Below are 13,092 nucleotides of genomic sequence, written 5' to 3' on the forward strand. Positions count from 1 at the left end.
CTAGTAGAAAACATCTTTGGTCAAACTTTCACAGTGAGGATGAAAAGACCTATGATGGGTTCTAGGACTGGAGGCAGGAGAGCAGAGAAAGAAATACTTGGTCTGGAATGGACAAAATCATCAGTTTTCAAATGGATATAAAAAAATTCCAGTGTGAGCAATATCTGTCTCGGCTGAGCTCATGCACTGCTGAATGATACTGACCCACACTGATCAATATCTTTTGAGCTTACTGGCTCTGTATGAGAAGCCAAATATTGTCATGTTGTTTTTATTCTTCTGTCATTCAACAGAGACTCAAATTCACAGGCAAAAGAGATGTGGGGAGCTAACAATAACACACCCACTTCTGACAAGGGCAGCAGGTCTGGTTGTAAAAAGACACACTGGAAACTGCTTTTTGAGCCCTGACTTAAGAGTGTCAGTGAACTTTTTGGCCTAATTATTTTCCTGACACCTAGGATGTCAAACTGTGCCTGCTCCTCTGAAAAGGCAAGCTCACATTTTGAGCTTACTTCTATTGGATATTTATGACCTATTTTTCTCCATGTACCTAGTTCAAAGTGCTGAAGTAAACCTAACATTCATCAAGATCAATTTTTTAATTTCATTCCCTACATTTAAGGATTAACGCTTCCTTGTTCCACCCCTATAGCCAACAAACATTCATGACAAATTTCATCTCCTGTCCTGTTGAGCCTTTTCATCTAACAGTGTAAATCATAATACTCCTTTTTTAATCTAGAGATCAAACGTCTTCATCCTAGGTGAAGACCTAAGCAAGGTTCAGTGTGTGCATAAAGAAGAATGGACATGATGGGGAGCAACCCAATTCTCTGCAATGTATGGAAAAGACATGTAAGGCCATTTGTGAGCCTGGTTTCAAAAATAAGTGTAGGATGTTGACATAACTTTGGTACATATTGGTTTAGATACGGACAAACAGCCTTGATCTTCCACTATTGCCCTTTGCTTCATAACTTGTATTCCACAGGCTGTACTACTGTAATTTGCATCAGGATCAAGTTAATATTTCATTTCTTCTGGCCCTGTAGTTAGCATATTTTTTCTCTAAGTCTCTGCTCAGATACCACTAGGTTGAGTGCTATAGAAACAAACTATGGCAGTAACAAAGTGTTTGGAGTCCTTCCTAAGTGCCATATTCAGAACAGTTCCACATTTATTCCAATCCATAATTGGGTTAGCCTGGACCATCGTGACCCTTAGGAGATGAAGATGCTTTAGAGATACCTTTGCCACTTTTTCCCTTCAAGTTGCACCAAATATGAAGAACAGGCTCTTTGTTTCACTATATATAGGACAGAAACTTCATATAGCTCTCCAGAGTGATGGCAGTTCTCCTACCTGCCTGTTAGCACTTTAGCCGGAACTCAGTACTGTACATGAAGGGTGAATCACTGTTCATTATTTATAACTAAATTTCACCTGTTATCACCCTGCTCATTGAAGGCCCCTTTGAAATTTTCCAGCATTGATAACATTTGCATTTTTGTTAACATTGCTAACTTATTACCATCCAATTTTTCAGATTATTAATAAGAACAGAAAAAAATGTTTTGTGTCTTTGATGGTTCCCTCCCAGCAAATTTTCTCTGCAACTAAACTAAAAAGCAGAGATTTAAAAGAACCCCAAGCACCTACTATTAATAGAATAATCCATCTTTCCTATCCTCACACATGCTATACCATTAGAATAATAATAAAAAATAATTTCAGCTTCTCAGTTTTATGCTAGCATGTATACTAGCTCTCCAATATCATCTACCTAAATGGTGAACTATCTCTTACCTCATTCCAATGGTAGAACTACCACTGACTTAAATGGGACAAGATTCCAATCTCAGTGTTTATGAATAAGACATATTTTTGAAAAGTATTCAGCTAACAAAGTCTGATTTCAGATCCATAAAATGTGATACTGGATTCTTCTGTGTTTAATGACCTTCATTATGTAATCTTTTGCTTTCAGCATGCCTAGAAAGAAGTCATGGAGATAGAATATCGATAGGTTTGAATTCAAGCCAAGAACCTATCTATCTTCATTAATCCTTTTGTAGGTCAGAATGAAATCCTATACTGAACTTTTTACATCACAGAAACAAGTTGTGAGGGACCTAGAGATTTCCAACAGGCATTTTGGACACATGAAGCTCTCATGTGATGTCAGGAGCATTCTGGTGGGGAGGAAGGCTTGATAGGAGACTGAAAGGGAGTTGTTATCTTGCAGCAAGTAATTTAATGTAAACATGGAGTGAAATGCAAATTACTCAGGCATTATTTTTGCTTTTGGGTTCATTTAGGCAGCTTTATAATCACCTTATAAGTATAGTTTTCTCCCTCCCTTTTTGTTCTGTGAATAACGTGCATGAGCATCAGCAGGAGCGATTAGTGCACAACCTAGAGGGAAGCAGCAATGCACAGAAGTGTGGAGGTGGTGATGCAAAGGCCCCAGGAATCACTTCAAATGTTTTCATTGATTTACATGGTCTCAGAGTATATGAATATAATAATAATGTCCTGCCTCTTTCCAATTGCTATGAATTCTAAGCATCTCAAATTATTCTTGTAAACTAACTACGGATACTAAATTTCAACAGAAGTGTAATTAAAGTCATGGTACCACATCTGTTGATTAATAAGAGTGCCTTTGCAATTGTGCCAATTCTGTGCCTTCATACTACCACATGTTTCAAAGCCGAGTGAAAGCAGAATCATGCAATTCCCCTCGAATGACTTTTTTTCATCTATTTCTAGTGACTAGTATCTTCATAACAGCCAGCTGATGAGATTAAATCACATCTGGGAGGCACCAAATTGACAGCACTGGAGATGTAAGGTCATTTTAACATCTAAGGAAAAAATAAAATAGCACCAAAATATGAACAATTTAACTTACCATTTTGGCAACTTGTCTTTAAGGTGGAAATATTATATCTATTAATGAGACAGTTATATTATCTACATCTAATTTACTCCTTAGCCTTTCTAAAGTATATAGTAAAGAGGAATGTCAGCTAGCAGCAGTAAGTTCTGGACAGATATCTGTGGAAGAATTAACATCCGTCTACTCCTTTTGTACAGATGGCAACACTACTCCCTTCAAGCACACCCCACATAGCTGTTGGTATGGGAAAAAAAAAAAAAGTTGTTCCTGCTGCAGAACTAGTACTAAAAAAGCTTCTATTTAAAGCATGCACACTGAGATAATTCTGAGTGAAATGAACAACAGGTCTTGTTGGTGTTGTCAGCTCTTCAGAAAAAAATCTCCAGCTCACCAGACACGTGAGCTGCTGAGAGTGGCAGCAGACAGGAAATATTTGGCAGGAGCTAAGGAAATGTGAGGGATCTAGCATCTGTGAAGTGAAGAAAAAGGCATTCCCTCCTCTTTCCCTTCACCCCTCCTTCAGCAAATTCATCACAGCCATGAGCGCACTCCAGACAGCAAACGGCTGGGCTGGGGCTGCAGCTTTGAGCCCTGCGGAGCTGGATGGCTACTGGGGCTCTTGCTGCTGTGAATCCTCAGAGAGCACCACATCCCCACTGCTCCTCTCCCTTTGGGTAAACACCTACTCTGAACCACCACAGGACACCCATGACCTCAGCTAGAGAGTGATTGCTTTTCTTCTTTTGTAAAATAGTTGTGGCAAAATCCATGGATGTCACCGTCTGGTGAAAAGCTGAAGCATCATACAAAATCTTAAACGTCAAACCCAGGCTGCTCAAGAAAGCTGCTACCAAGGTCCAAAACAATGATGTGTCCAACCTTGCTCATTCTGTTACCATTTATTCTCATACTTAAAAAACGTTCGAGATGCCCAATTGTTCCTAAACCAAATTAAAGCAGACCCCAGATACTGGCTCAGCAGCACTTTCACGAACAAGAAATGTTGATGAAGAACACCATGAGCACCATGGACAAATGATTAGAAAACATTATAGAGAGAAATTGTTTATACTGTGACATCAATATTTTATTGTATGCTGGGAAATTAAAAAGAAAAAACTTCAGTATAACTGTTGGCTACTCTGCAAATTAGTGATTTCCATAGTGTAATTTGACAAAAATTCCATAATTCTGCCCAGGCCAGTGTATTTAAAAAGAAATAAACAACTTTAAATTATGAGGTACAAATAGGTTTCTTTGTTTTCAAAAGCATTTAAAAAATTACATGGCTTAGTATTTTTTTTTTTAATTGTATTTCTCTGTGAACTTTTTCTCCATGGAAATTGAACACCTCCTGTTTAATGAAATGGATGTGTTTTATATGGCCTTAATCAATGACACTGTCTACAATTCTTTCATCTGGAAACAATTTTGAGAATCAACAAAAGCAAAGGTTTCTATCAATTACAGGACTTATAAAAGGGGAAATAAATATGCTGGACCAATTGCACGGTCTGTATGACCCTTCCTAATGGCCAATGTATTGATATCTTCAGTGATCCAAGTACATCTTAGAGACTTTAGTAACAGGCCCTTGTACATTCATATTCCTCTCTTCAAGTAGAAAAAGGCCATTAATGCCTAATAATAGTTCTGCCAACATGATCGGTAAAGACTCTGGCTCTCTACACACGCATAAAAATATGTAATCCTCTATTAGCACATGCAAGCCTATTTGAAAACATTATTTAAAAGGGGTATAAGAATTTGGAGTCACATCTTAGTTTTCTCAATGTTTCTTCTGTGCAGGCTGCTAACCAGATGAATCAGATCCAGCCTGTGGTGATGTAGCTAGGCTGAGTTCAAGGGAGGTGGTACAGGAGAGGCTTCCACCCATTTACCACTAGTGCTGCTGAACACAGTAACACACTCAGTGACTGTAAACTCTGCTCCTTGCCATTTGTAAGCATCACTAAACTTCATCCAGGACTCCTTCTGTGGCTCCTTTTTGGAAAAAAAGATGATCTAGTTGATGAGAGCCTGTTTTTCACCAAAGCCACGCTCTGAAGGGGAAGAACTCCATAGGTGGATAGATATGCAACCAAGTCTACCTAGCATCCAGAGATTTCTCTCTTCCTTTTTTTCGCTCTTGAATATTCTGCAAACCCTTCAGAACTTAGAAGTTATGGTGTCAAGAATATCCAGAAGGAAACTTCATTCACTTTCAGCTCCTCCTACAAGCTCCTCTGTAGATACTTCTTTGAATGTAGTGGCAACATGAACAAAATGGATTCCCATTACCTTACGATGAATTTTAAAAACCCACATGATTTAACTGAGCTTTTCACAGTTTTGTCAGAAGAGAGACAACCTATGCTCAAAGCATCTATAATGTGACACACTAAAAGCAGGGAAGTCTTACCTTACAAGATCCAGTGGTTGGTACTTATACCACACTCCCCAGGAAGCCCAGCACTCATAGAGCAGGTGCCTGTGGTTTTCTGCCCCATGGGTTTTTATCGAATTCTTGCTTCTGTAACTACCCTAAAATATAAATATGGATATTAATTAACAACAGCTGCAAAAAAAAATACCTAAGAAATCTCTCTCACTAGCAGTATGGATAACACAATTTATGCAAACTTCATACTTGTGCTCCAAAAGCTAAATATGACATTAAAAGGAAAATTTCCTCTGATTTCAGTTAGATTTGAGATTATTTTTCCTAAGGAACTTAGGACAAATGGTGTTATAAACTGGACAGGTTTTATACAGTTTTATACAGTTATAAACTGGACAGGTTATAAACTGGACAATCTCAAAGAGAAAACCACAGCATGATATTTTTCTGCTCTGTAAACATACTGATTTATCAAACACAAATACTTTTTACTGAACAGACCCAGAACAACTCTCCTTACCCATATATTTTTTTCAGGAAAAAAACCCATTATTAAATGGGAGGGATGTCAGAGGCAGACACAGAATGCAAAAGAGAGTACTAACCTAAATAAGACTGAGAATAAAAGAGTACACAATTAAGAATTCATTTTGTGGGAAATATCTGTTCAAAAAGAAAAAGAAAAACTGAGAAAATTACCTCATGAAGAGGAAATGCAGCTTCATAGGAGCCATTACTGAGCAATCGATTCAGACCTAAAATTCAAAAGTATCCAATTATTTACCAATAGGAGCAGAAAAACTTCTAAGTAAAAAGCAAAACACATTTTCATAATAAGCTGGCTAAATCAAGTTTGGAGCCTGTTGACTGTGAGAGGCACATGCAACAAAACTCATCTTTTATAGATTTTGATGAACTAGGATATAATACAAGCAAAGACTTGTTCAAATATTAATCATAACCTATCATTTATTATGCTGGAGGTTTAAAAATTCATTTGCCAAATGCATCTTTAGCGTAACTTCAGTGAAAGCAGGGACCTCACACCAGGATTAAAGTTTGGCCCCATAAATTCTGGTCTAAGAAAGCTACTTAGATGAAAGGCTGTATTTCGTGGGAGCTGAAAAGTTCAGGGAAGATCTTTACAATGGAAACTCTTAATTTCCATATGATAACAATGTTGCAAAATATGTTTAGTTTATTCCTTATGAAAGCTGCTGGAGTAACAGATAGAACAGAAACAAGACAGGTTGCAGTAGTACAAGACCCAAAAATAAATATACTTGAACCTCAACCAAAAGGACTGCTATTTGGCACAAAAAAGTAATCATACACCCATCCAGTCAGGTCTTGTCCCTCTTTAATATAACCTCAAGAGAAATAATAAATGATTGCTGAAACATGGGCACTTTTCACTTGGAAAGTCACCAAAATAGGACTGAACAACTCTCAGGCAATGCATATCTAAATACTGGTACTAACAGCCTGAACAGCTTGAAGGTGTTTGAACCCCATTGACCAAGAGGCAAAGAGTCCTGATTCCTTTCCTAATTCACAGGGGAATGATAGCAGCAAGAAGACAGCAATGAGAAGAATCAATTCAACATAAATAGTACTTTCAGTGATTGCATTAGTATCTGCTTGGTGGAGTATGCTTTCTTACAAAGTCTCTCTCAGAAAAGCAAAACCTGTACTGCCAGGCCAGGCTTTGCTCTGCTCAGTGATCAATGCAAAGTTGCGTTCATGGTAGGTACCACACAAGTAGACATGTGAGGGGCTTGAGATCTTGAGGCAGGCAGGGACTGCAGCTGTGTGTGTTAGATGCAATGGCTGTATGGACCACACGAATTCTTCCGTTCTCTGGTCACTGTCATTGCTCAGAGCTATTGCTGCCCCCATCCCAGGAGCCAAGAAAGGAACAAGTGAAGTTCTGGGATGTTTCTCTACCTCTTGAGCAAGGATGGGATTTAAAAAGCAGGGAAATTAAACAGGCTGCAGAGTTTTGTGGGGATTGCCTCTCCTTTTGTGAAGCACCAGTCTCTATGTGGTACACAAGTGCATGGGCTCTGTATCACAAGACAGAAGAGGACCACTGTTTTGTAATCCAGTCCTCCTCTGTCACTGCCTGCTCTTCTGGATCTGCACATGTGCTGCTCTAAAGGTCCACTCCACGCACTGTTTGAAAGTGATGCCACAGTTATACATGGCATCCTTTGCACTGAGGATGCCGCTGAGATACAGAACCTTCCACCTCCTTTAGGGATCAACAGGTATCCAGGGAGAAGCCCCACAGGCTGAGATGTGCAGCAGCACAAGTTTTGCCATCCTTCCAAATATGTTTTTATGAAGCAGTAAAAGCTTTTGTGCATGAGTCTATCTGCTTCTCCAGGGTCTTTCATCTGTACATATTTCTTGCTTAAGTCAGTCTCTTTCCTTGCAGAGGTGATAAATCCCATGTGGTGACCTATGTGCCTGTGAAAGCAGCGGGTCAGATGTAAACAGCTCAAAATTAAGGTGATTAAAAAGGAGCCTAGAAAGACTTTTTTTTTTTTCTTTTTTTGTTGGGACTTAGCACTCATGTTTAAAAGAATATTGCTCAGCACTTACCAATTTTGTTTTTCCCTTCTTCGTATTTCACTCTTTGTAAGATATGGTGTACAATTCTGCTTCTTGTAGCATTATTGAAGAAAGTATCTTTGTTGTGTATGATGAAGCTATGTAAAAATACAAACAAAGGGCATCTCAGGAATATATAGTAGCATGTTTTAAGCAAATATTGAGTTCCACTACTTCCTATAGGACACTAAAAATCTACAGTATGTGAGCAAGTGCAAGAAAGATTAAAGGACACCAGATTAAGTGAGATGATTCACCGGATTAGATGATGTCAGTAACAGTAGTCATTCCCTAACAAAGAATTACATGGAGAAGTCTGGAGAAAGATCAAAGCTCTTTAAGCATTCATTATGATAAGCATCACTTTTAGATAATTCACTGAAAACTACAAAATACTTGCACAAGAATTTGCAGAAGCATAAGATTTGTAAGTGCAGCTGTAGAAATTCACATTTGATTTCTATTCCGGGCTTCTTTATTACACTTTACCATCAAGAGTCAGGTGGAAATATCTACTTAGTAAACTACTCTTACTGAAAATCAAATACTGTGTCAGGAACAGAAAATATTATATACTCCTACGTTTGGGCCTGGAAGCTAAAATAGTGTAGATAATTGGCTTTCAGAAGTTACTTATGGAGTTATGTATGAATGCAGGTTCAATAGTTTAGACAGAGTTGTGATGATTCCAGGAAATTTAAAAAGTCACAAACAATATTGTATTGATTAGATTGGCTGCCATAATATATTTCATATAAATTTCTTAATCCCAATACACGTACACAAGGAAAACAAGATATTTTAGCATATCATCATAATTACTGGAAAAATGCAAACAACGTAAGTGTTTAGAAGTACTGTTTCAATTTGTCAATTAAATACTGCTAAAGAGGTGTGTAGAGCTTCAAGATAGGCTATGAAAGTCATTTAGACACTTGAATAAGCAGATAAGTAGATGGAGTTTCTGATTAAGTAGCCCTGTGCATATATTGAGGAAACAAAATATTTTTTAAAATATGGTCCCTAGTAACTGGCTGAATGCAAAGTTTCATATTTTTTAAAACACTTTGGATAGAAAGTAAGATTGTTTTTCTCCTTTATGTTGGTGAGTAGCTAGGGAATTGAGTAAACTGATAAATAAAATGGCAAATTCATAGAGATGTCCTAGAGAGACCAGCCTGTAGGACCGCACACTAGACAAATCTGACTTCAACAGAGATTATTTTAATAGGGAACTTGGCATGGATTTATGACACCTTCTGCACAACGTGGGATCTACTGCTCCGTTTTCCTCTCAGATAATTTCACCCTAATCAAAACCATTTTTTTCAGAATGAATCATTACCCATAGGAAGTCATACCTAGCTTTGCACCTCCACAGTCATTTGGAAAAAGAGACAAGGAGACCAACTTTTGGACTTTGGGGACTCTATATAGTCCCTCTTTATCATCGAAATTCTCTGCTGAATTTTCCATACAAGACAATCTATAAGTTCCTTATGCTAGGCTTCAAAGGTAGGTAGTAAAAAAATTCCCGAAGCAAAGGTATAAAAGACAAGTTGCTCCAAGAGCACCATAATTAATGAAAACTGTTTTTCTAGAGGTTACTATCTCATGACTCCTTTCCCATTCCACTCTAGATATCCACAGGCCATTTCTGTGCCCACAGTCTACTCAGTACAGTACTTCTGGTTTCCTCCCACATCCTGACTATTCCCAAAGTCCTACACATGCCCACAGTGCCTATTGAATGTAGTTTGATTGATATATATTGGCTGACCACCATGCGTGTGCCGGTTTACCAATGGGCTGCTGCCAAACAGCATATACAGTTGGTATGCACTGGTCACTGCCTTTTCTGTAGAGTCACAACTTGGGGCCACTATTCCATTTGAAGCTACTCACAAAGTAAATATGACTGTGCTTATCTTTTACACCTGTACCAAATTTAGTTGAAAATAATCAGTATGTAAAGTAATAAGTAGTAGAAAGATTTTGACAAAAAGGAAATATGGTCATCACACAGGTTTTAATGTTTGAGGAAATTAGATAAAAAAAACAACCTAAACTCTGAAGCAGATAGAACAGCATTATTTCCAGCTGAAGCTGGGGCTCTGTTTAGGCCATTTAAGTGGCAGCAGAAACAAACTGAAAGATGCTAATAAACCAGAAATGAACAGTTAGCAGTTTTCCCACTTTGTTTCATTTTCTTTTAATGTCTTGACTTTCTAAGATCTCACACCCCAGATAGCATTGAATGAACTGTGGAGATAACTTACAACTTATGAAATCAAAACAGTACAGTAATTTTCACTCTAATTTAGCTATAAGTTCTTGTAGGATTCAATTGAGAACTGAATCACCTTATCTGGGAAGCTAGAAACATTGATCCAGGTAACACCAATAGTGTTAATCTACCCTCCTTGTGATATAAGGTTATTTTGCCCATCCGTTATCATGACTTTGTCATACTGCAACTACAAGTAGTTATTTCAACAGCCTTTCTAGACAAGAAGGTTAATATTTTTTTCTGCATTTAGTCACTTCCATTTTCATGAGTTGAATAAAAAAAGGCAAAAATCAAACATTATGCAATCTTAAAAAAGAAATAAGAACTACTTGTTTAAATGCTTCAGTCATTTGCACTCATTTGTAAACTTAGCAATTGTGGTTTTATAGCTTTTGATCTCACGTGGCCGAGAAGGAACAACCAGATATGCCTGTGAAGCAGATGTCAACACCTCAGTATAATAACTGCAATGAAGAACTCTGCTTATTCTGGAGCTAGCTAAAGCAGTCCTAAAACACGTGTGAGCATAAGAGCTGCAGAGGTTCTGTCCTGCCTGTCCTTGCACCAGTAAAATACATTTGAGGGCAGGAGAAGGACAAGAGAGGGAGAACTCACCATGACTAGAGTAGGCCAAGAACATGTCCTTCAGTGTTTTCCAACATTACTCATGGAGCCATGGATGCGGAAGAGCTGCTAGAGTTCACCAAAGGTGAAAAGAAGTGCCAGAATGAGGCCTCTTGATGTCCTGGACTACCCCTAACAATATAATTGTCTGGGGATGGAATTGCATGTGGTAAAGGTTAAGAATAAACCTCACCCATTTTCAAATATAAAAATCATAGGGTGTTTTTTTTTTTTTTAAATCTCAAATACTCAAATAATTTCTGTGAAATTGTCTGTGGAGTAGCCCCAGAAACAGCAGGTTTTAGAGTTGATCCTTAATTAAAGTCCGTTTTTAAAATGTCATTGTGGAAACACTGCTCTTACATTCATAATGTATGTGACATGAAGAGTCAGTGAAGGGTAATTGCTTTGAAATTATATTTGCAGGTTTCTTAATTAGACTCTAAACTGGAGATTTCAAGCTATCTTTCCATGGATAACAAAGCACAGCAAAGCTATAATAACGGTCATCTCGAGAAGGCCCTCAAATTAATGCGAATTCAACCAAGAACAAACTGCCAAAGAATTACCGTTCATACATTCTCTTTTGGTAATTTTGCAGGTTGTACAATCCGTTTTGGGTTAACTTTAGCTCTTGAATGTTTGTCTAGCACCCATTTGAAAAAAAAAATGGTTTTACTTTTCAACTTATTTTGGAGAAGCAAAAGGCAGGAAAAGGCTGTTTTCTGTTGTACTGGTAAGATACACAAGCTGAAAGCTGAACACCCATGGTCTGGTTACAAAGCTACAAAGTGAGGATGAGTGTGCGCATGTAGCAATGTGCATCTTTGCTCCACAGGATCCACAGATACTGAAACACTTGATGTCTGATATTCACCATACCAAAAGGTACATTCCAAGCAAATGCCTGGAAGTAGTACAAACTAAAAGCACAGATGTCCGAAGTAGTAATCACTGTATTTGAAGAGTATTCTTTAGTACAGGAAAAATGCCCAACTCTTTGCACTCCCAGGTAAACCACTGGTGGTAGCTACCTTTTGGCTGAGGCAATAGCAGTTTTTTACCTCATTTAACATCAGAGGAAGAAAATCATCAGCTGTAGTAGCAACAAGAAGACGAGCCTGCAGTATTCCAGTGAGAATATTACCACACATCCCTATAGTTTCTTTGAAAATGGGTATATTATTATCACTTTCTGTTTATTTTCATTTTGCCTGACTTTTAAGGCCGCAGCTGACTTCTTGTTTATCTAAAATAAAATGTCTGTTAATGGTTATCATGGTTTTTACGTCATGTGCCTAAAGCAGGATCACTTTGGGATGAAGAAAGTATTAGTGGTTTTGTCTGTTCCAATTTCGCACATCACAGCATCAAAACTGCTAAAGTAAAGTAGAGAATTGCGAAAGTGCTGAAGCTCTCTCCTCCACCTTCCTCTGCCCTTCCCCTCAAATCACTCTGCCACCCAAATAACTTCTTAATTTAAGTTGGTTCACTCAGGAATATTCATCCAAGATAGAATGAGCTTTATGTATTTTCTAGGGATGCCCTGTTTCATTTAGTTTGCCAGGCAATTAAAACTTCCAGAATCAGAGAGGATTTAAAAACCAGGGAGTTTCCAAGTTTGATTGCACAACGATTTGTTCAAGAGCAGGAATCTTACAGAACTGTGATTCCCTGCTTACAAAAAGCCGTTTGCAAATATTTAGTTATTATGCTGTAGATGTATATAAACACAAGAATGACCATCCTGGTTCAAAATGAGTATGTATCTGTGCAACCCTCTGCCTTGTCTCCAGTGGTAGCAGCTCCCTGACCCATCCATGATTTTGAGGTGAAGAAGCTTAGGGGGACATGGACACAGGTCATCTTGGTAGGGATGGGATTTATTAGGGCCAATCTGAGCATCAGAGAAAACTTAAAATGTAACTCCACACTGAGAGACGCATATCTTGGAAATTTGACTAAGATATAGGACGAGATCCTCATATACCACAAGGAGACATAGTACAAATGAGAATAACTCCATTAACCTCTGGTATGTAGGGCTATTTTTATTTAATTAATACAGATACTGTCCTAGTCCTCTTAATTGTGTAAACTTTTAATCTAATTTTCACTGAAGTAATAAACATTTATATTTAAGTGGTTTATTTAATTATATATTACATTAATATTTAACCAGAGAGTTTATTGCCTTGAAAAGAAAAATAGCTCCTGATACAAAGTTTGAAAGCAGCAGTTAGCATTTTTCTAGCT

General features: G+C 37.8%; 1 protein-coding gene across 1 annotated transcript in view; it reads right to left on the bottom strand.

Annotated features, from left to right (window-relative positions):
• ANO4 (anoctamin 4) overlaps positions 1–13,092 on the bottom strand; it is a 214,762-nt gene that overhangs the window by 42,982 nt on the left and 158,688 nt on the right. The window contains exons 12-14 of the mRNA XM_065629884.1: positions 7,914–8,020; positions 6,006–6,061; positions 5,328–5,449 (exon numbers count right to left, since the gene is read on the bottom strand). Of these exons, the coding sequence (XP_065485956.1) occupies positions 5,328–5,449; positions 6,006–6,061; positions 7,914–8,020 (285 nt within the window). The remainder of the gene's footprint in view (positions 1–5,327; positions 5,450–6,005; positions 6,062–7,913; positions 8,021–13,092) is intronic.

This window comes from Caloenas nicobarica, chromosome 1 (genome assembly GCF_036013445.1).
Source record: "Caloenas nicobarica isolate bCalNic1 chromosome 1, bCalNic1.hap1, whole genome shotgun sequence".
NCBI lineage: Eukaryota > Metazoa > Chordata > Aves > Columbiformes > Columbidae > Caloenas > Caloenas nicobarica.